Source organism: Marmota marmota, unplaced genomic scaffold (genome assembly GCF_001458135.2).
Source record: "Marmota marmota marmota unplaced genomic scaffold, marMar, whole genome shotgun sequence".
NCBI classification, from domain to species: Eukaryota; Metazoa; Chordata; class Mammalia; order Rodentia; family Sciuridae; genus Marmota; species Marmota marmota.
The window spans coordinates 25,060,432-25,081,383 of record NW_026000037.1 but is presented as its reverse complement, the minus strand read 5'-3'; the positions used below and the strand labels follow the sequence as shown (position 1 = coordinate 25,081,383).

Below are 20,952 nucleotides of genomic sequence, written 5' to 3'. Positions count from 1 at the left end.
ATAAAAAAAAAAAAAAAAAAAAAAAAGACAGGGTCTGAGTTGCTTAGAGCCTTGCTCTTGCTGAGGCTGGCTTTGAACTCACCCTACTCCTGCCTCAGCCTCCCAAGCCGCTGGGATTACAGGTGTACCTGGCTACTTTTCAAACATTTCTATTTCTGGAAAAGAACTGTTAGAATATTTCAAGTCCCTTTAAGTCGGTGGACAATTTTTTACATTTTTTTTAATTTTAATTACTGTGGGTTCATCCACTAAATTTCATCGACACTTGTTTTAGGCTATATCCAGAGTCTTTCAGGATGGCACAACTATAAATTAATTGCAGGTGCCTTCTAACAATAGTATCAGGGTTTGCCAAAACCAAGCTGCTGCTTTAGTTTTTGAGAAATATATGTAAAATGTAGCCCAGGTGAGGAAAAAGCAGATTTTGCTTTGACCAACATATAACACTGAATGAAGTCTTTGAGTTTACTTCCCTTCTCTCAAGCTTGGACAGTTTTTTTCATATTTGAAAAGCTTATTTTTAAAACTAGTTCCTTATTTTACTTAACTTGCATACCAACATGATCAGAAATAATGTGATTCTGTAAAGGTAGGGCTTAATTCTTTTCTCATTTTGGAGATTTTCAGTCTTTTTAAAATATCTTTTAGGTCTGGTGATATAGCTCAGTGGTAGTGCCAAGCCTACACAAGGCCTGGAATTGATTCCCAGAATGGGTGCAGAGGGGATTTGATTATCATACTGAATATTCAACCCTATTACACCCATGAGGAAAGGGTAGAGAATGTTCGTGTACAAAGACCATGGTAATGAACATATTAAGTTGATTAAAATAACCTACTCCTTTTCTGTTAATAAAGAAAACTGAACACAATTTTGAAATAAAAAAAAAAAAAAAAACCTTCAAAATAGGGTTCAGAGGTAGTTTTCTCAAGATTACCAAACTGGTAGTTGGGATTGCTACCCAGATATATTCAACCTGAAAGCTCTTTTCCTTGCAGCCTTCCAGACTCAATAGTTTTAAAATACCAGTTACATTCTTAAGGTTTGCTCAAAATACCAGAAGTCTAGAATGTATTCTGAATACTTTAATGGTGTGCAAAGCTTTCCATTCTACACTTAGCAGTTATACTGCCTTCCAATCCATGAGCATCACTATTTCCACCAAGAACAACTATCCAAGTTTTCATACCATCACACTTTAAAATTTCATTTTGTTTTGATCTTCTTTTATGTTCTAGGTCCAAATTCAAACAAAGAAATTTTAACTTCCAAGTAAAGCTCTAAAATAAGCAGTCCTCTGATTTCAACTTTAACCTACATTAGGCCTGATATTGTGGACCTTTCTCAGTTGCTGAATGAGGTGGTGACAAGGAGAGCGAACTCTCTAGCATGTGGGATAACATATAATATCTACTCTCTATTGGAAGACCACTAGAGCAATCCTGGGCCTTCTGTAAAAAAAACCAGCTGCAAGATAAAAACCAACTTAATCTGCTCAATGAGCAACTTAAATACTCCAACACTTGTAAAATTGCCTTTTTTTCTTTTGCTGTATTTTAAAAGAAGTATTCAATCTAGGCAGCTACTTGGGATGCAGAATTCAAAGTTTGAGGCCAGCCTGGGCAACTTAGCAAGAACCTGTGCCAAAATTAAAAAGGGGCTAGGGGCACAGCTCAGCACTAACACCTGGGATTGATCCCCAGTTCAAGTGGTGGTGATAGTTATACAGTTTAAAGCATTTATTTAAAAGCATAGAACTTGTCTTTAAAAAAGCTTTCCAGGTGATTCTGTAAACTTTAAAATCCTGGATGCGGGTAACTATCTTTACTGATGTGAGTACAGAGGAAGTTGGAGAGGGCAGATTTAAAAACTGACTTTACGTGGAACCAAATGAAGACACAAAATCAAATATATCACCTAATATCACTGTATTAAGCAGTGGGGCTGAGATTGGAATGCAGACCATCCAATCCGAGGCAGCATTCCTTCATGATATATGTATAGTTACTTGGATAGTCAATTGTAGTCAGGCTTGGTGGGCACGTGCCTGTAATCCCAATGACTTGGGAGGTGGAGGTAGCTGGATTGCAAATTCAAGGTCAGCCTCAGCGTGTTAACAAGACTCCACCTCAAACTAAAAAATAAAATGAGGACCGGGGATTTACATAGCTCAGTCCCTGGTTTCAATTCCAGTACCTCCCCAAACAGTCAACTATATTAGAGACCACATTTCCCAGGGACTAAAAATTATTTAATTCACATTGATTTAACAAGACATGTTACAGCCTTGGATTTATGTTGTCAGTAAGCAAATTTTATTAATTCCTTATATAGATACTGAGAAGCTGAAATTCAGTGACTAATTCATACCAGTATATACATACTCCTGTTTTGGATTTTTCTATCAGCAAAGATCCCAATTGTCCTTGGGAGAGGGTGGGGGTTAACTACATTCAGAAAATGAAATCCCAATCTCTGTTTACAATGAATAAGTACCCATTCTGTTTTTCTAACCAAGTGAAACTGCTTGAAAAACACACCTTAAAAACAGGAATGTATTCATTACTAAACAAAAGGCAAATCAAACTACTAAATGGAAGTGTCAATAAGCAGAATTTAAGTGAGGCTTTCTCATATAATTTGGAAATCGAAATTAAACAGCTTTCAGAATTTACTTTTTGAGATTAATGAATAACAGTGAATGAGAACAGAACTGTTCTTAGTTATGCAACCTTTAATACATCTTATCAACCTACCTAAAAAATTCAAGCAGAAATGTGGATAAATTACAGAAAAGAAAAAGAGAAGTCAAGAAGCAAAAGCCGGTGGGGTCCAAATCAACACTGGATTTAAAAAAAAAAAATGAAAGCATAGTATCAGAGCTAAATAGTGAGCACTGGCAAGTTTACTTCAATTGTAAAGATACATGTTTCAGGCAAACTTCTTATAAAACAAGCAAACTTCTGGCTTGGCTTACATCTGTGAACTTACAACAATCAAATTGTCCTTCAACTTTAGATATAAATATAGCCGCAAACTCTCAAAATTAACATACTATTATCATAACAGTAGCCTAGGAGGACAGGGGCATAATGTGTTTTTCCAGTGTTTAAAAACCAGCCTCTCTTAAATATATGGGCACATAAAACTTAAACTGTAACTTCAAGTTGCCCCAGAGGGTTGCTGATCCTTCCTCTGTGTAAATTTGGTTAGTGAATTCCTACTGCCTCCCAAGGAAGTCAGCCGAGTGAGAAACTGCTAATACTAAGTCAAGGATCCTTTATAACAAGAATTTTCAAAAATTGCTTAGCAAAAAACCCCTAAAAATCACATAGCAAGTTAAGCACAATAGGTGAGAAATATTGCTTTTCATTTAGATAAAACTGGGAACAGTGAAATCTAATGAACATAACTGTCTTCCTTTACAAGTTACCATGTTTGAAAAAATAAAAAGTATTTCCAAAAATGAAAACCACTAAAATCTCTAAGAATATGTATTGTATAATAATATTCACGACTTATAAGCAATGGTTCATTTCTAAAGTTGATTAAGGAATAAATACCAGCAATTTAAATTCTCAAATATAAATGAAAATGTGCTTGAAACCTTTTAAGGCAAGGTATTTGTTAACTAACAAAAACATCTTACTCTGGTCATCTAAAGTGGACCTCAATAAGTAACTTCTTTAATTCAAAGAGGATAGACAGGTCCCAAAGATAAGGTATCCTATATAATTAAAATCTGTTAGTACAAAGTACCATAAGCATCCCCTAATGACATCCAAAAAAACATACATCCTGTAGAAATTTTCTTTCAACAACTGTGAATAACCTGAACTAATTCACACATGTTGCAACTGCTTTCAAAAAGAAAACCTAGGACAAATGCCATTACTTTTCAGGATTTAAATACAGGCAACTCAGAGACGCTGCAAGGTCTCAATCACTAATGAGTATTACCAGTGATTTTATAATGTAGGCCTCTGAGATGTTATTGACCTACCTAAAGAGAATGTCAGACACTCCTGAATATGAACAAACACTCCTTTGCTTTGGTTCTGAAAACACCATAAAGTAGCTAAGGCAAATATTCAAGGGGGCACAGAACAATACTGGAAAACTGGATCAGAGGTAGAAGTAAAGCTTTTGTTTGTAATGTGCTTTTGTATAAAGGTAACAAATCTGTGATCTGGGGAAAACACAACTTAAAAATGAATCACTCTTTTATAAGATGTTTGAAGATAATGCTTTTTAATATTTCAAATATTTTTTAAAATGTCATAAAAAACGTATCACCTTAACAGTACTTTGCACATGTGGAATTCATACCTAAATCTGATACTATTTTGGTTTATTTATGGCTACTTACAAGAAGACTCATGGTATTAATGTCCATTTGTCTGAGTCTTTTTCTTTGGTAGAGCCTAATGGGACCAGGCAGATGAACTATTTTATGCAAACAATTTGGTTAAAGCAAATTCACGATAATATGAATTATAAGATTTTTGTTTAATGGAAACAAACTTTAAAAGATTTCCACATTTATCCCCATTGTGGTTCTGGAAGCTTAATATCCTGTTCAGAGGTTAAAGAGTTTCAATAGCTCACACGATCCTGTAAAAATCACAACCGGCTGCCCTTTAATAAATAAAGTCATTGTAAAGAATTACATTTACAGAGTGAAAAGAAAATACATAGCATTTCAAATTCAATTTTGGAAGTACTAATAAGTACTGACCCATAACAATATACACTAGCTATCTTTTTAACTGTCCATCATTAGCACCAATAAAGATTCAACAAAATTACCTTTATTCCCACATCTCAAAACAATTCTGCAAATTCTTAGTGAAGTTTAACTACAGTCACAGACCTTAAATATTCACATTGTTTCCTATGCTATACTGAAAATAAATTCACTACTTTTCTGGATACTCTTTACAAAATCTTATTAAAATTCCTGGTTTTATCCCCAATTATACAGTAGCACAACCACCCTATGTCATTTCACATGATAGCTCTGTAGAGGTTTCACATCTAAAATTACCAAGAACAAAAACCCTTCCCTCCCTCATCTTGCATTCAGCTTAATTCTATACTAGTCCTTGGATTATGTACCACTGTAAAAGTATAACTGTATCAAAATTACCATGTTTATGGATACAATATTATGCCATACAGAGCAACAAAGTTACATATAATGACAAAGATTACTAATGTTATGCAAGACAATAACAAATGTGGACATGTTAGCTAGGCAAAGTCCCTACAAAGAGGCTGCTAGTTTCCCAAGTTCAAATAACATTGACAAAAATAATTAACAATTATCTTAAAAAAATTATAAGCTACTGGCAAATAAGGTAACTGCTAAATAAAAGTAGAGCACAAGATTAAACTCTTAATATTTACAACCACAAGATTTTTGAGTAAAATTACAATTGTGCACATATCAGTGGCTTTGTAACAAAAATAGTTCATATACACAGAGGAAAAATTAAGACAGTTTTCCGTTCAACAGAAGTTGAATCCAACCCATCTCAAAGATACTAAACAGCTCGAAGGTATACCACAGAATAAATTCAAGATTAGCCAATAAACAAGAGCCATACTACTGGTGTTTTAAGACAAAATTTAACCATGTTAAAGTCTATTATTCAATCAGGAGTCAGATGACTGTGCAAACTTTACCTCAACAGGAATATACTGAGATGTGCAAACAAATATAAAACCTCCACTAGAGTGGTTTGACTGGAGACTGAAGTTTTTTTTTTTTTTTCTTATAGAACTTTCTGATAACAATCATAAGCTGTAAGTACAGGTACAATGCACAGTCAGTGATCTTTTTATTGTTAGAATATAAAACAATTAAGAGAGCATAGGTTTCATTTCATTTTTATAAGGAAGACTGCATTTACCTGAAAAAAATATGGCATCACACACAGACACACTTCAGGGGAGGAGTATATTTAAGAATACGGTGTAATTCTGAATGCTAAAGGTAAAGTGATCCTTGTTTACTGTTAAAATATGTAGTGTTAAAAGTTCTTTAAGGAAAAACTTACTAATTCTTCACTATGTAAGTTTTTGTGAATTTAGTTTTCAAATCACAGTAATCCACATATCCATTATTAATAGCTGTTTTGTAGTACTGCAACAAGCCAACAAACACTTAAATGCACTTCACATCAAGAGTATGTAAACTTTATTTTTTCCTCTTCAAGCCTTCAGAAAATTAGGGGTTATTTCAGCAGCCAATCTGGTCAAAACCTCTGAAGGCAAAAATTGAGTGCCTCACAGTATAGACCATCTGTGGCACTGCATACCCATCCGGTAGTGAAGTGTCCCCCTCTAATGGCTTCCAGTAAGGCCTAGAGTTTAAGGTTAACATGAAAAAGTGCCACCTTTGTTTTAGGTTAGTGATGGACTCTGACAAGAGAAAATAAAGTTATTCTGTATATTGTTATACTTACAAGCAGCTCCAATCCTGAGTATTTATGGTAATATCTAAACATACAAAAATGTATGTACATTTTTCTCCACTTTCTTGTAAACAGTTGTCAGCATACTGTTTTATCCCTTTATCATTGAAACATGCAAATCATACATACAGTATAAATACACAAAAGAAAACAATTTACACTCATTCAAAAGCCAAGCAACAAAAAAATAGCTACAGTATTCAAATTATAAATAATGGATGCTTGAGGCATCTTATATTCCTAGAAGCAGCCAGCCATTCATCCTAATGTTCTTAGCTGCAATTGTAGAAATACTGAGTTCTGCACCTTCCATGCTTTTACAGTATTTATAAACACTATCATATGTGGAGATAAAGACTTGTTTACTATAATCTCTTCTTTTCAGAATGAAGAATAAAGCAGCACTTACAAATTTTGAAGCAGTGGCAGCAACAGCAGGTGTTACCACTGCTAGATCAGGAGGAAGTTTTCCACTTTAACCATTTTTAAATTAAAAAAGTAAAGGAAAAATTGACCTAAACAAATGATTACATGTTCATTCCTTGGGCACTTAACAGCGAGTCCAGCATGTCGAATGTGTCTTTGTAGTCCATATGCTGGCTGTTTGTACTGTACTCGTGATTGGCATCAGGACCGTTGGTCTCCACTGGCTTCTTGTCCAGTTTCACGAGGGTGCTGAGATGTCCGTAGCCCACCTGGTATGTGACAGGGGGAGGAGGGGGTAAGGGATGGTTAAAAACAGAGTTGTGAGAGGATATATACTGCTTAACAGAGGAGGAAGAACTAGATGAACTACCTGAACTTTTGGAACTTTTGCTCATTTTGGAGTGATGGTTGTGAGGGGCATCATTGATATGCAGCTTCTTCCTTGAAGAACTGGAACTAGAGGAAATGCCATCACTGCTCAGGCCAACAGGACTCCTCAAAACAGTGGGTGGTATTCCATCAGCACTGTGTTTACTGCCACTGCTGCTGCTGCTGCTGCCACTATGTAAGTGGGAATGCTTGTGACTGCTTGCATGGTGACGGTTTGCAGGATGCTCCTTGTGCTTTTCCTTATGGTCTCTGCTAATATGAGGGCTTGAATGTTTGCTCTTCCCACTGCCTTCATCAGAAGAGCTGTGTCTTTCTGAGGATGAAACTTTTATCTTCATCTTCAGTTCTTCCTTACTGGTGCCTTTATCAGTGGGTGGTATTGGAATCCGTAATTTTAGTGATCCACTTTTTTCCTTTTTCTCTCCTATGAATTTTTCAGGTTTTTCAGTATTTGTGATGGGAATTTTCATTTTAATAGGAGAAGTTACAGAACTGCTGCTGGCTGCCTGTGACTGCATGTGTTTGTGTTGCTGCTCTACCTGGGCAGCTATATAATGATCCCTTACATCAAGATCTAGAGTTTCTAGCTTGCGTTTTTCTCTATATTTATCTAAAGACATTTTCTGAGGAATTACTCCAGGAGTAGCAGAAATAGGCCCATGGTGTTTACTGCTCCCTGCTTTATGAACATATTCTTGCTTAACAGAAGAATGATCAGAAATTTTGTCAGTTCTATGATGTAATCCTGAATGCAGTGATATTGAAGGTCCCTGCTGGAAGTTGATGTTGTATTGGCTACCAGACAAAGATGTCTCCTGTTTCTGTGAATAAATCGGTTCTGTCCTTGTTGATTCTTGATGCTGAGGCCATTCTTGGTGTGATGACAAACCATATGAGGTACTGGGCATTCCTGATGCTAGCACTGACAGATTATCAGATGTATGGCTGTCCTGAACAGATAAATTTCCTGAATTTAGAGGTACCGGTGTAGGGAATGCTGATGTAGATGGTTTCTGAAAACTTGGGTTTGTAGGCACACCTGTGACACTATCTACTAGTATTGAATTCTGGACCAAAGATGAGCCAAGAAGTGGTGTCTCTGAAACTTGTCCATCTACTTTTGGTTTCTTAGCCGCCTGATTAGCCTATTTACATAAAACAAAAGAAGCAATGACAACGAAGGAATATAAATTTCTTTGCTTATAAAAGATGACATGAGATATATGTAAATAAAATCACCTGGAGTTCAGGTTTTCTGTTGCCAGTAAATAAATGTTTTATTTGGAGATATATCAAAAGGCTATCAAGTTGAAAATACTAGTTTTAGAAAAAAAACTAAATCTTAGCCCATCATGAGACAGTAATTTATCTATTTGAACAATGAATACTTTCATTGTAATCAGTGATAATTAAAAATAAAAAGTATAATGTACTTGAAAGACCTACACCAGACAAAGTAGTTGAATCAACTATGAATCTATGTAGCTTATGGTATGTCTTAATTATTTACAAATACTGGAAAGATGATTAACCATATCATTTCAAACTGGTTAGCTATGTAATAGTTAAGTGACAAACTGAAAATCTATTAAATCCTGCCAATTTTCTTACCCTCCAGTTTCGAATCCTCTTCAACCTACTAGGTGTTTTCTCCAATATTTGTAGAAACTCATGTGTTAGCTCTAAAAATAAAATTTAAATAAAAAACTTAGAAAGTGTCTTTAGGATTTAAATTACTTTCAAGTGGGCAACATTAAAAAAGAGATCCTAAGAGTTAATCTCTTTCATTGTTAAACTCCTCTTCAACCTTCAACAGAAGTTGATACAATTCTGAATTGGTATTTTCAAAGCTGCCTAAGCAGAGCAGTTGTTCTTCTTTTTTTAAAAAGAATATCCCCCACCCTCTGTGGCCACTATTACTTGCTTTAGAATCTCTGTAAAATTCTGTAGTGTGTATATATGTGTGTGTGTGTGCATATATATATATATAGTGTCCCTCCCCCACCCTACAAAAAACTTCATTAGGCAAGAAATATAGTAATATTTGTTGAAGGCAAGATTCATCAATAGATCTTTTATCAATGAATTGTTTTAAATTAGTGGGCAAAAGTTTTGAAGGAAAGGATATTTGTATAATCTCAATGTATGTTCTCCAAGGTGTTTATTAATTATAAAGAGAAAAATAATAATTTGACAGTGGAGAAACTCAAGCATTATCACCTTAAGTGCTTATCCCTAGTGAGATAAAGCATACTTCTGCAGTTTTCTTGCCAAAACCAAATAACTTCCATCTAATTATGAAAAAATACTGGACAAACCCCAACTAGGAAATGCTCTGTAAAACAACTAACCATTATTCTTCAAAGTGTCAAAAGTCATGAAAGAAAGATTAAAGAACTGTTACAGACTGGCAAACTTAAAGCAACATGTCAACTAAATGGAACATGGGATCTGGGAAAATCTGGAAATAATCTGTGGTTTAGTTAAGAGTATTATACTAATGTTAATTTTCTGTTTTTGATGATATTGTTACATAACACCACCAGAGATGCTGGGTGAAGGGTGTACAGAAAATTCTATACATTCTTTCATAATTTAAGTTTTAAATCTTTTCAAAGTGTTGAAAAGGTAAAAATAAATAAATGGATAAATTCCCCCACTTATACTCTAGCAACCAACACTATTTATATATAGTGTTAAGAAATAGTGATAATTAGCAAATTATCCTGGCCATAATTTTATCCATTTTCTTAAATTTAGGGTGAGAGTGAGATGACCCACTTTCCAAAGTGTTGTGATTATAATAAATTATCACTTCATACACTAAAATAGCATCATTAATAGTGGCCACCCTCAAAACAAATAGATGAATTTCACTGCCAAGTGAAACACAATAGTGGGAGGGAACCTCTGTCAGGAGACTACAGATTCACTTATTTTTCAGTACAAACAGCATGTTTTTGTGTAAACTATTCTAAGCAAACATTAAGATTGACAATGAAAACACAAGACAGAATGTCTCCCCAAAAAAAGCAGAATATACAAAAATTCTGCACCAGCATGATGACTATCCAAAACTAGCCTACAACTTACATATGCTAATAACCACCACATGAATCAAAGTATCTAATAACTTTTCAAGATGCAACCTTCTTGACCATTTTATAACTGTTCTGTTATTTTCATGAGTTTCTGATCAAGTATGGATAAAAGCCTGGACTTTCACTTCTTTGTTCAAAACCAACCAACCAACCAACCAACCACTTTTCTGCATGACACTAGAAAATTCAAAATACTTTTGGGTCCAATATTAATGAAAAATTATTTTTTGACTTAGCTTCTTTAACAACTTTGTTGTCAAACATTAAATACACACAATATTTCCCAGTCTAACACCTGGTACCCAGCAGACAAAAAACATAAGCTTTGTTTTTCATATGTATCCTACTCCATTAATTTTTGGGGGGAGGGTACTGGGGATTGAACCCTAGGGGTGCTTAACCACTGAGCCATTTTTAAAAAATATTTATTCTTAAATTTTATATGGATACAATATCTTTATTTTACATTTATGTGGTGCTGAAGATTGAATCCCCCAGTGCCTCGTGTATGCTAGGTGAGCACTACCACTGAGCCACAATTCCAGCCCCCATTTTTTGTATTTTACTTAGAGACAGGGTCTCAATGAGTTGCTTAGGGCCTCGCTAAGTTGCTGAGGCTGGCTTTGAACTCGAGATCCTTTTGCCTCACCTCCTGAGCCACTGGGATTACAGGTGTGTCCACTGAGCCTGGCTCTATTAAATTTTATAACAAAGGAACAAAGAATCTGTTAAATAATCTGTTAACATAAGTAACTGGTTAGAGTCACAAAAAACACTGTACAATGCTTAAAAATAGAGGCCTTTCTTTTTCAAAGCTAAAAAACATATTAAGGACCCTGGATCTTATGGCACACACCTATAATCCCAGTGACCAAGGAGACTGAGGTAGGAGGATCACAAGTTCAAAGCCAGCCTCATCAACTTAGTGAGACTGTCTCAAAAAAAAGTCTGGGGATGTGGTTCAGTGGTTAAGTGCCCTTGGTTCAATCCCAGGTAACAAAAAATGTAAGGGTTCAGAGTGCAGCTCAATAGTACTGAATGCTTTGCCTAGCATTCTAAAGGCCCTGAATTCAATCCCTTGAACTGCAAAAAACACCACCACATATATAAGGGTCTATTAATCTGAAAATATATACAAACACCCCAAAAACCTTATAGTTAGGCAAAGTCTAAATCAATGTTGTTTCTGGAACACTGTCACTAAATGAATTATTTTAATAAAAAATAAGAATACTTCAGACACCAAGCTAAAATTCAGATACACATTAAATTTTAAGTACTTAAGACTTTACGAGTGAAAAAAAGAAAAAAGAAAATAGCTGCTACATGATATGCTAAAAATCTTAATGTGTTAAATTTCCAAGATCCCTATTCAATCACTCTCCAAATCAATAATGAATGTGAACTTTTCCAGAATTAAAGTGGAAGAACATTTAGGTGGCTCCTATTGTTAAAAAAAAAAAAGTAACAACTTACTTGTGACCTACAAGCAGGATAAAAGACAGATTACTTACTTGTGAGCTTTATTTCCACAATATGTATATAAACCATTTTTATAAAAATTATGCCTATTTAATCTGGTAAGGCAGGGATATAGATAACCTTATTTTTAAGCTACAGAACAGATGAAAACAGGTACAAAAACCCTTATTGTTTTTTTCAATTTTTTAAAATCTGTTTTAATTAGTTATACATGACAGTAGAATGCATTTATGCACTTTGATACATCATACACAAATGAGATATAATTTCTCATTTTTCTGAATGTACATGTTACAGAATCATATTGGTCAGTCACATATATACACAGAGTAACAATGTCTGTTTCATTCTACTATCTTTCCTATCCCCACATCCCCTCTTATCCCCTCCCATCACTCCCCTCTACCTAATCTAAGGTAACGTTATTCTTCTCTAGTGGATGTTATTTCAACACACTGAAGATTTTCTTTCCTCTGTATAAACTGAAAACCTCTAACAATTTAAGAAAAACAGCATAATCAGGGGTTAGTAAGCATTAAGATATATACTCTGGAAAAAAATTTTTTTCAAGAAGGAAAAAAAAAGGGGGTGGGGGGAAAAAGGAACCTAACAAAGAAGCCAAATCTTATATAACAGGAATATGGCCGGTAAACCAAATATGGCCTTACTGTCTGTTTTGTAAAGTGTTTTACTGAACCACAGTCCCACATGTTCATTTATGAACTGTTTACAGCTGTTTCTGAGCTACAACAGTTGAGTTGTATAGTTGCAATACAGACTTTATGGCCCATGCAATCTAAAATAACTACCCAGGTCTCTAATTTTATGTAACAGATATCCCCAACAGTAACAAAAATGATCTTGTTTTCTCATTAGCCTATTTTGAAGAGAGCTTCGAAAAGTCCCCAAAAGAGTAAGTTAGAAATCTGACATTTCATTTTTTTAATCTTTAAAGTTATTTAAAATTATCATCTATTTCTTTTCTGAAATCTGTAATATCTGATTAAAAATGTCCTAACCCTAATTCCAGGTCTGTAATTTATAGAACTTGCTTAACCAGTACTTAAGACTCTTCACTTTTTTTTTTTTTTAAATATTTTTTTAGTTGTCAATAGACTTTTATTTTATTTATTTATATGCTAGGCAAGCGCTCTACCACTGAGCCACAACCTCAGCCCACTACTCTTCACTTTTGACTGTAAATGTCCAATGGGTAACTAAAAGGATTAAAAAGTTGGCACTTTTGCCTACATTTTGTATCTGTCACCTATATTCTGTATCACCTTAAATTTCAAGAACAGATCTGGATTTATAAACATCTTGTGATGACTCAAAACTAACCCCAAGGGAACAGCAGTTTTCTGACCCTGCCTGAGCAATCCTGAGATAAAGATAGACCAGACAATGCCTGATCAAGACAAGCTGCTTTGGCAGCTGTGTAAATCCTGCAGCTATGAAAACCTCCAACTCCTGCTCTCAATTCCCTTTCTCTCCTGCTCTCAATTCCCTTTCTATAAAAATCTCGGTCATTTTCAGACCCTTGTAAAGGGCTGAGACTCCTGGTCTCACTTTGCCTTTTTCAAAAGGGTCATACTAAATTAAAGTTCCTTTCCTGTTTTCACCATTACTTTTTTCCCTTTGGGTTTTCCAGTTAGTGAACGGATCTAGTTTTTTGGACCTCAGAGGCAAGCTTCTTATAGCCTAGGACTCTGCTAACACTCATATCCCCAATTTTTCCTTGTCTCTTCATGTTTAATAATTCAAGACCACAATGGCACTATAGAGCAAGGAATGTTATCCTGAAAAATCTCTCTAGCTTATCGCTTAACATCTTATACAATTATCTCACACCCAGCTTTGAGTGTATACCCTTTTTTGGGTAGTACTGGGGATTGAACTCCAGGCCACACACAAGTTAATTAAGAACAATATATAGGGATCTATAAACCCACTTTTACACCAAGTCCCAGTTTATACACTGAAACAAGATTAGTCCTATAAAACCCATAGCATTTAAAATCGTATTTCTTAGAAAAGTCTGAAATAGCTTTCCATGTTCACTGGTGGTTAACATATATCACATTGTCCCATTAGGCTAATGAATCCTTATTTTCATCCTGTTCACTTGATGATGTAATTTTATCTTTAAATTCTATTATCCAATTACTAAAATGGATTTCTAAAGTACTTAACATTTGAAATACAATCTACACAGAAATACAATTTTTCCACAATAAAAAGGTGAAAAAAATATTTTCTTTTTCTTTTTTTAAATATTTACTTAGTTTTTTGGCGGACACAACATCTTTGTTGGTATGTGGTGCTGAGGATCGAACCCGGGCCGCACGCATGCCAGGCGAGTGCGATACCGCTTGAGCCACATCCCCAGCCCGAAAAAAATATTTTCAATGTAAAAAAATTTTTTTTTCTCTACTTACCATCTAGTAATTCTAGAGTAACTGTAGGATCCACATATTCCCACCAATGCTTTCCATCAGTTGACACAGGAATCTCCCAATTGGACCATTTGCAAGCCAAATGAATGCATACACATGCTATCACTGTTGGTTTGTACTGAAGACAGAAGGTCGTAAGATGTAGACTGTTGTAGAGCAGGTTTGAAAACGCAGAGCCACAGAAATTTAAATATGTAAAACAAAGAAAAACATTTACCAGTAAGATTAAAGCAAAAATAACAGTATGGAGGTTTTCTTCTGTAAATCTAGAGTATATAACCATATTTTATGAAATTAAAAGCTAATATAGCAATAAAAATTCTAATATAAAAACCTATAGATTATGAAATGCTTTCTTCCTCACTCCCCATAGCATATTAATATTTTATCAATGCTAATAATTTTTTGAAATGTTTCTGTATCTAAATTCAAAGTATTTTTAAAAAGAAGAGGAAGATAGTATATTTGCAATAATCACTAGGCACAAATAACATTTTAAACTTTTGTGGCATTTTTCGTTCTTTTGTAATGTCATGGCAAAAAATGTAAAGAAAAAAGACGACTATTTGTCAAAGACAGACGAAGTAATTTCAATGTCACATTATAATCAAGGATTGTATCATTTGACGTGGCTTAAAAGACATAATTGTCTACTAAAGATAATTTAACACTTATTTTGTAAATCTGTGCTCTTTTCAGCAAAGCCCCAAAGAGAACTTACCTTTTGCCAAACAATTTAATGGCTTAATGTTAAATACTACAAAAATACTACCTCTCTCCTCCTACTATATATCAAAACTTGGGCATGTCAAATGCCTTTCAAATTTAAGTCTACTTTTCCCTCAGATTTCCTAGGAACAAAAGTCAAATCCCAATAACATATATCTTAGAAAATTTTAAGTAAAACTTATCAGTGTCACAAAAAATTAAGAATCCCCACAGCGCTGATTTGGTACCTTTTTCCCCAACAGCCCACCGAGAAGACAAATCTATATCTTTAATATCAATCTAGAACAGAATTATACATTACTCTTCCAGTTCAGTTTCAGAATTTATGAAATGTTTATTATTAGCCACAACCACTATTTTTTACTTTATATAAACTAAAAAGGAAGCCACTTTTTAAAAAAGTAGAAATTCTATTTATGTAAATCCAGGCACTGATAAGAATTGACTAGTTCTAATTTACTATTTGTGAGTATTATCTGGAAAAAAGAAACCTCCTAAGTTATATAAATTTTATTTATTTATTAAAAAACTTTAACAATTATTTTAAAATTAAGAGTGGATCAATGTGAAATTTAAAAAAAATTGTCATTTAACTATAATTGTAAACTAGAAATAGCTTTATACTTACCAAGTTGCTCGAATTTCTACGTTAAGTTTAGCTCTTTGTAATCTTTAGCTGCTATTCAGGCTACCAATTTTAGACTTATGCACTCACAAATCGAGAATATGTCATCAGAAAGCACCACTACACTTCACATTGTGCATTTAACCCCTCTGTGCCCAAAGTCCCTTGTACAATACACCGCAAAGCAAACAGGAAGGTACCACCACAGTAGATGGTCCAGTCTCCTGTTGCAACAAGGGTAAGAGACACATTGAGGGGGCCCTGCATTAAAGGAAGCTATAGTGTGCTACAACAGTGCAACAAAGAGGGTCAGGATAACAACCTGTTGGTAGCCATGAAATAGGATGTCTGTGCCAAATCCTTGCTTGCTGTAAGAAAAGAAAAAAAGAAAAGACAATACTATCAGCTTTAACATGCTACCATCAAAAAGTTCTCAACACAACAAAACTTCAAAGATTTGTACACAAAAAGTAAATTTTACTTACTACTTACAAATATCACAAGAGCGCCATCATTTTCTATACTACTGAAAATCTTCAACAACATTCACTCAAATGTTTCTTGCTATCCCCCAAAGATCTGAGAAACAAGCCGATTTGCTTTTAGCTAGCCAGTTACAAGGGCTAAACTTGTTACTAAGTTAAGCATCTAGTCAGCTAAAAGTTGAAATAAAGCATTCTCCTGGATTTAAAAAAAAAAAAGAAGAAGAAGAAGAAGAAAAGATTTTTGAAGTCTAATACAAAATACAAAGAGTTGCCTGCCAGACTTAATCCTCAGTCATCACATTTAAGTTGGCCTTAATACTTCCATCAAAACAAAACAGAACAAAACAAGCCCCCACCCCCCACACTCAAGAGCATAAACTGCTCAGTTTTTTATCATGCTATTAAGCATCAACAAAATAAACAACCTAGAAGCATCATAAGGATGTAGATACAGGAAATGCCATTGTATTTTTTTTTTTTAATTATAAAATGCAATTAGAGGTAATACTTAGAAAAGATCTGAGAACTCTGGGAGGAATCAGGATGCTTCACACTAGTTCCCAACAGAAAAACAATTTTTAACTAGCTTTTTAAGACACTGAAAACAGTTTACCCTCCCCTTCTGCCTGGTATTCTTCACAGCAGGAAGGCCCTTGCTACAGTTTCCCTATTTTCCCCAATTACATTCATAATCACTGCTTATCTAGGATCAGTTCACCTGAACTCCACCCCTCTCTAACAGGCCTCAAATTCCTTCCCCCCCCTCCTATTTTTTATTCATGGCACCTGTAATCCCTGCTGCCCCATGTGGATCATCAACATAAGGGTTTTACAAAAGGGATTTGGGTTTGGCAGAGTTGTGCTAAGGAAGAGTGTCAAAGCATCAGATGTCTTGGAGGCAGTGTGACTTAAGTATGTCATTCTTTCCTGGTGGGGAGGGAAGGAGAAATCACAGAAGTGAAAGGTCCCTGTAAAATGACAATAGCCAATTTTGTAGCAAAGTAGTATAATGTCAACTCTCTCATCTCCAGCAGGGAGAAAAAGGAGTTTACAGAATAAAATTTATCTACCCCTCCCCGCAAAAGAATCAAAACATACAGAAAAGGAAAAATAATTTTGAACTGCCATAGCAGTTTTCACCTAGGAATGTATGTAAATTAAATAATCTATAAACAGTCACTATGCAACAAAGAAGAATGAAGGGAAAATGTTCTTGTTAGCTGAAAGTTGTAAGAGTGAAGAAAGACACCAAACGTGGAAAAACATTTTTTTTTTTTTTTTAAATGGAGCAAGACTAGGTTAGTCAGACAAAATGAAGTTGAACATATATGGATGGTTTGTACTCAAATTTAGGGATGACACATTTTAAACATTAACAAGAAAAATGAGATTTAAATGTTTTGTTTTAGGTGTTATATCAAATTTGTAGTTTTTGAGAATAATTTAAAACCCAATTTTATTTTCTGAGTTACTTTATACATAAGTAATTTTTTAAAACTTACCATAATATATTCCTTTAACTAATATCTTTAAGCTAGCTTCATTAGGCTCTTAGAGCAGGTTTTATGGTTCTCTGTCATTCTCATGAAGCTTAAGTTTTCAAGAAAACAAAACTAAGCTTTTTTTTTTTCTTAATTCAACATCAACAACTAGTTATCTATCTATACTACAACTAGTACAGAGTTTTCTGTACTGGGGATGAGAATATACTATAAAATGTATTTGTATAATTATGAAGAATAGGAACCTAATTATATTCTAGTTTACAAAGTGATATAGTAATAACATATGCTATTAGGTTAAAAAAATATGAGACATTTTTATAAGTCTACTTCCATAAGGACATAATCAGGTTACAGGCATGTTTTTCTTTTTAATGCATCCATTAACATAATGAAATGTTATCTAGGCACAAAACAAATTCAATTTAGAATGAATACAATGTAAGACTATTTAGGTAAACTCTAAAAACAAGGCCGTCAAAAAAATCTGACCCATCCTACTTAGAATAAGCCTAAAAAATAAAAAAGGCTGTGGGTCAAAGAATGAAATAGCAAAGTTTCCTTTTCAAAAAAAAGAAGAGGAAAAAGCACACTAAAGGTCCCAACTGGTTGCTGTGAGTATATAACACTTCAAACGGGAAACAGGAAAGAAGAGGCAGCACAACATGCAACTGTGTAATAAAGTATTTCTAAGACTACAGGAACATATATATAGGATTTATTAATAGGAGTAGAAAAATGTTATACCACATGCTTTACTCAGAGTAAAGCAAATACTATAAAAACTTCATATTCCCATTTATAAAAGGTCTAACAAGCATATCACAAACTGTATTTACACATCATGCTTCATGATTTCCCCATTATACACAAAGAAAAAAACATTTTTAAAAATGCTAAAAAACTTCAAATGGACTAAATCAATTTTGTTTAAATAAATATGGGCAAAACCCTTCCAAAAATGACAATCTGCTAACAAAGACAGATTTTTATCAGCAAGACTTGAGAATGGTCTCAGAATTCTTTACATTTTTTATCACTTTTCAAGAAGTCAATGAAAATTTGAAATAAATCAGACATTAATACTACTTTTTGCACCCATGTACTAATAGTGTACATCTCAAATATTAACTGAAATGGCACTGGCAGAACCCAATGGGGGAGAGAATTACTAATATTTGCAAGTCCTCCAATTTTTTTAGTGAACTGAAATTTATTTAAGTTTAAAGGAAGCTAACACACTACGTAGAACCATGAAAGTAAATAAATAGGTAGATGTAGAATGTTAAAAAATAATGCTTAAAAATGACTTTTACTCCATTTTAATAAAACATAGCAGAAGGCTAGAAGAACAAATTAGCATACAAACCAACTATAGATGATAAAAAGCATTAATACTTATCTTAAAAATTTCAAAGATCACTTACCTCTTACTAACTGGGTACATTTCACCACATCTGTGTGTGGGTGTTCAATGGTGATCTCAAAACCTGAAATGATAAGCACTTTTTTTCCCACCCACTTATACCACTACCAATACTTGCCTGAGAAATGTCATTCATTACAACTACAAATGTATAATACATTCGTCCATGTTAAAAAGAATTCCAAAGACTTAAAGTTTCTTATCACTGACATGCTCATTACAACTCCAAAAATAAGAAGTACTTAATTTCTTCTCAAATACAATGTCTCAAGACAGTTATTTCAGAATCAAGGTTAATTATATTCAAAATTTTAAGTTATAATTAATTTGGGTTTACTTTCAAGTTCAAAACAAAATCATGGCAAATGACAATGACTAAGATGGTAATTTAAGCAGGGAATTTAACAAAATATTGTCTTTGGGCTCCAGGTTCAGTGACACATGCCTGTAATCCCAGAGACTCTGTGCGGGTAAGGCAGGAGGATCAAGTTTTGGACTAGTCTCAGCAATTTAGCAAGACTTTATCAAAATAAAAAATAAAAGGCTGGCAATATGGCTCAGTGGTTAAGCGCTCCTGGATTCAATCCCCAGTACCAAGTACTATCTTTCTTAATATTCCAAATATTTGTTTCAAAAGATGTGAAAAAAACATTTCTCATAAATGTCAATGTTGGGCAACAGTGGTAGAAAAGAACTTTTAAATGATACAGACCTTAGTTTCTACTGTGGTACAGTGAAGGGCTCAACCAGTTCACTTATAACTACACTAATAATCAAAATCACACAGCAAGCAAACTATGTAAGTCTCATAATTCTTGAAATCACAATTTAAAGAATTAAAACTAAAGATAAAATGTTGAAAGCTTCCAATGTTCAATCCTTATGTAGGGTAGGGTTTTTACTTTTATCAAGAGGGAAGGTCACATTTAGTATATTCAAAACTCTTTAAGTGAATAAAAGTATAACAAATGGGCAATCTTAATTATTTTAAAGTTGTTTTAGGTTTTTATTTATATATCTACTATAATTAAAGTATGCAAAATAATACTTTACTCCCTTAAAATAATGCTATTCATTCTGTATACTTAAGAATTTGTCACTGGGGCTGGGACTGGGGCTCAGCAGTAGAGCGCCTAGCATGTGTGAGGCGCTGGGCTCAACTCTCAGCACCACATAAAAATAAATAAAATAAGGGTATTGTGTCCAACTACAACTAAAAAAATATTTAAAGAAAGAATGTAAAAAAAAAAAAAAGAATGTCATAAGGAATACATGTTACACAATGACTTTAAATTTTTTTTTTATGGTGCTAGGGATATAACACATGTTTTGTGCATGCTGGGTGAATGTTACACATTTAGACCCTATACAATGCCTTTGTATATTAAAGTAATTTTACAGTAGTCTACAATACTTTTTAATTTTAAATTTTATTACAAGTGTATAACTACCCATAAGTTTATGTAAATTTGTATAACAACATGATAAAAAACCATTATATCTGCAGGGAACAACACTTGTATCTTTTGATAAAAAATATGAGTTACATGCATCTCAAACAAGTTCGTTTTATATAAAGAGACTCTGCCACAAGTAGCTGTAACTTGTATTTCTATTCAACGGCTGGGAATTAAGTAATAAATAAAACAAAAAATGACAAATTTGTAATGTAACACACGTTCATAGAATGAAGGTGTAACAGAAAGGAGCTTTGCCCGTGTTTACAAAGAAAGTCAGATGACTAGAGATTTAAACTTAGATCCCTATTAAGTCCATAATTACCCTACCACATGCTGCTAAGTTCTTCCATAAGGAATTCATGATATTTTTTTTTTGGGGGGGGGGGGGGG

At 34.0% G+C, this 20,952-nt stretch overlaps 1 protein-coding gene across 5 annotated transcripts in view; it reads right to left on the bottom strand.

Moving 5' to 3' along the window:
* Positions 1 to 2,715: 2,715 nt before the first annotated feature.
* Ccnt2 (cyclin T2) overlaps positions 2,716 to 20,952 on the bottom strand; it is a 38,643-nt gene continuing 20,406 nt past the window's right edge. Inside the window, exons 5-10 of one of the 5 annotated variants that reach the window (XM_015479125.2) lie at positions 19,104 to 19,166; positions 16,012 to 16,057; positions 14,318 to 14,481; positions 8,908 to 8,978; positions 7,277 to 8,441; positions 2,716 to 7,175 (exon numbers count right to left, since the gene is read on the bottom strand). In XM_015479125.2, the coding sequence (XP_015334611.1) occupies positions 7,108 to 7,175; positions 7,277 to 8,441; positions 8,908 to 8,978; positions 14,318 to 14,481; positions 16,012 to 16,057; positions 19,104 to 19,166 (1,577 nt within the window). In that variant the 3' untranslated portion in view covers positions 2,716 to 7,107. Of the gene's footprint in view, positions 8,442 to 8,907; positions 8,979 to 14,317; positions 14,482 to 15,692; positions 16,058 to 16,174; positions 16,371 to 19,103; positions 19,167 to 20,952 lie in introns of those variants that run through there. The other 4 variants (XM_048812187.1, XM_048812188.1, XM_015479124.2 and 1 more) reach the window with 4 other exon arrangements.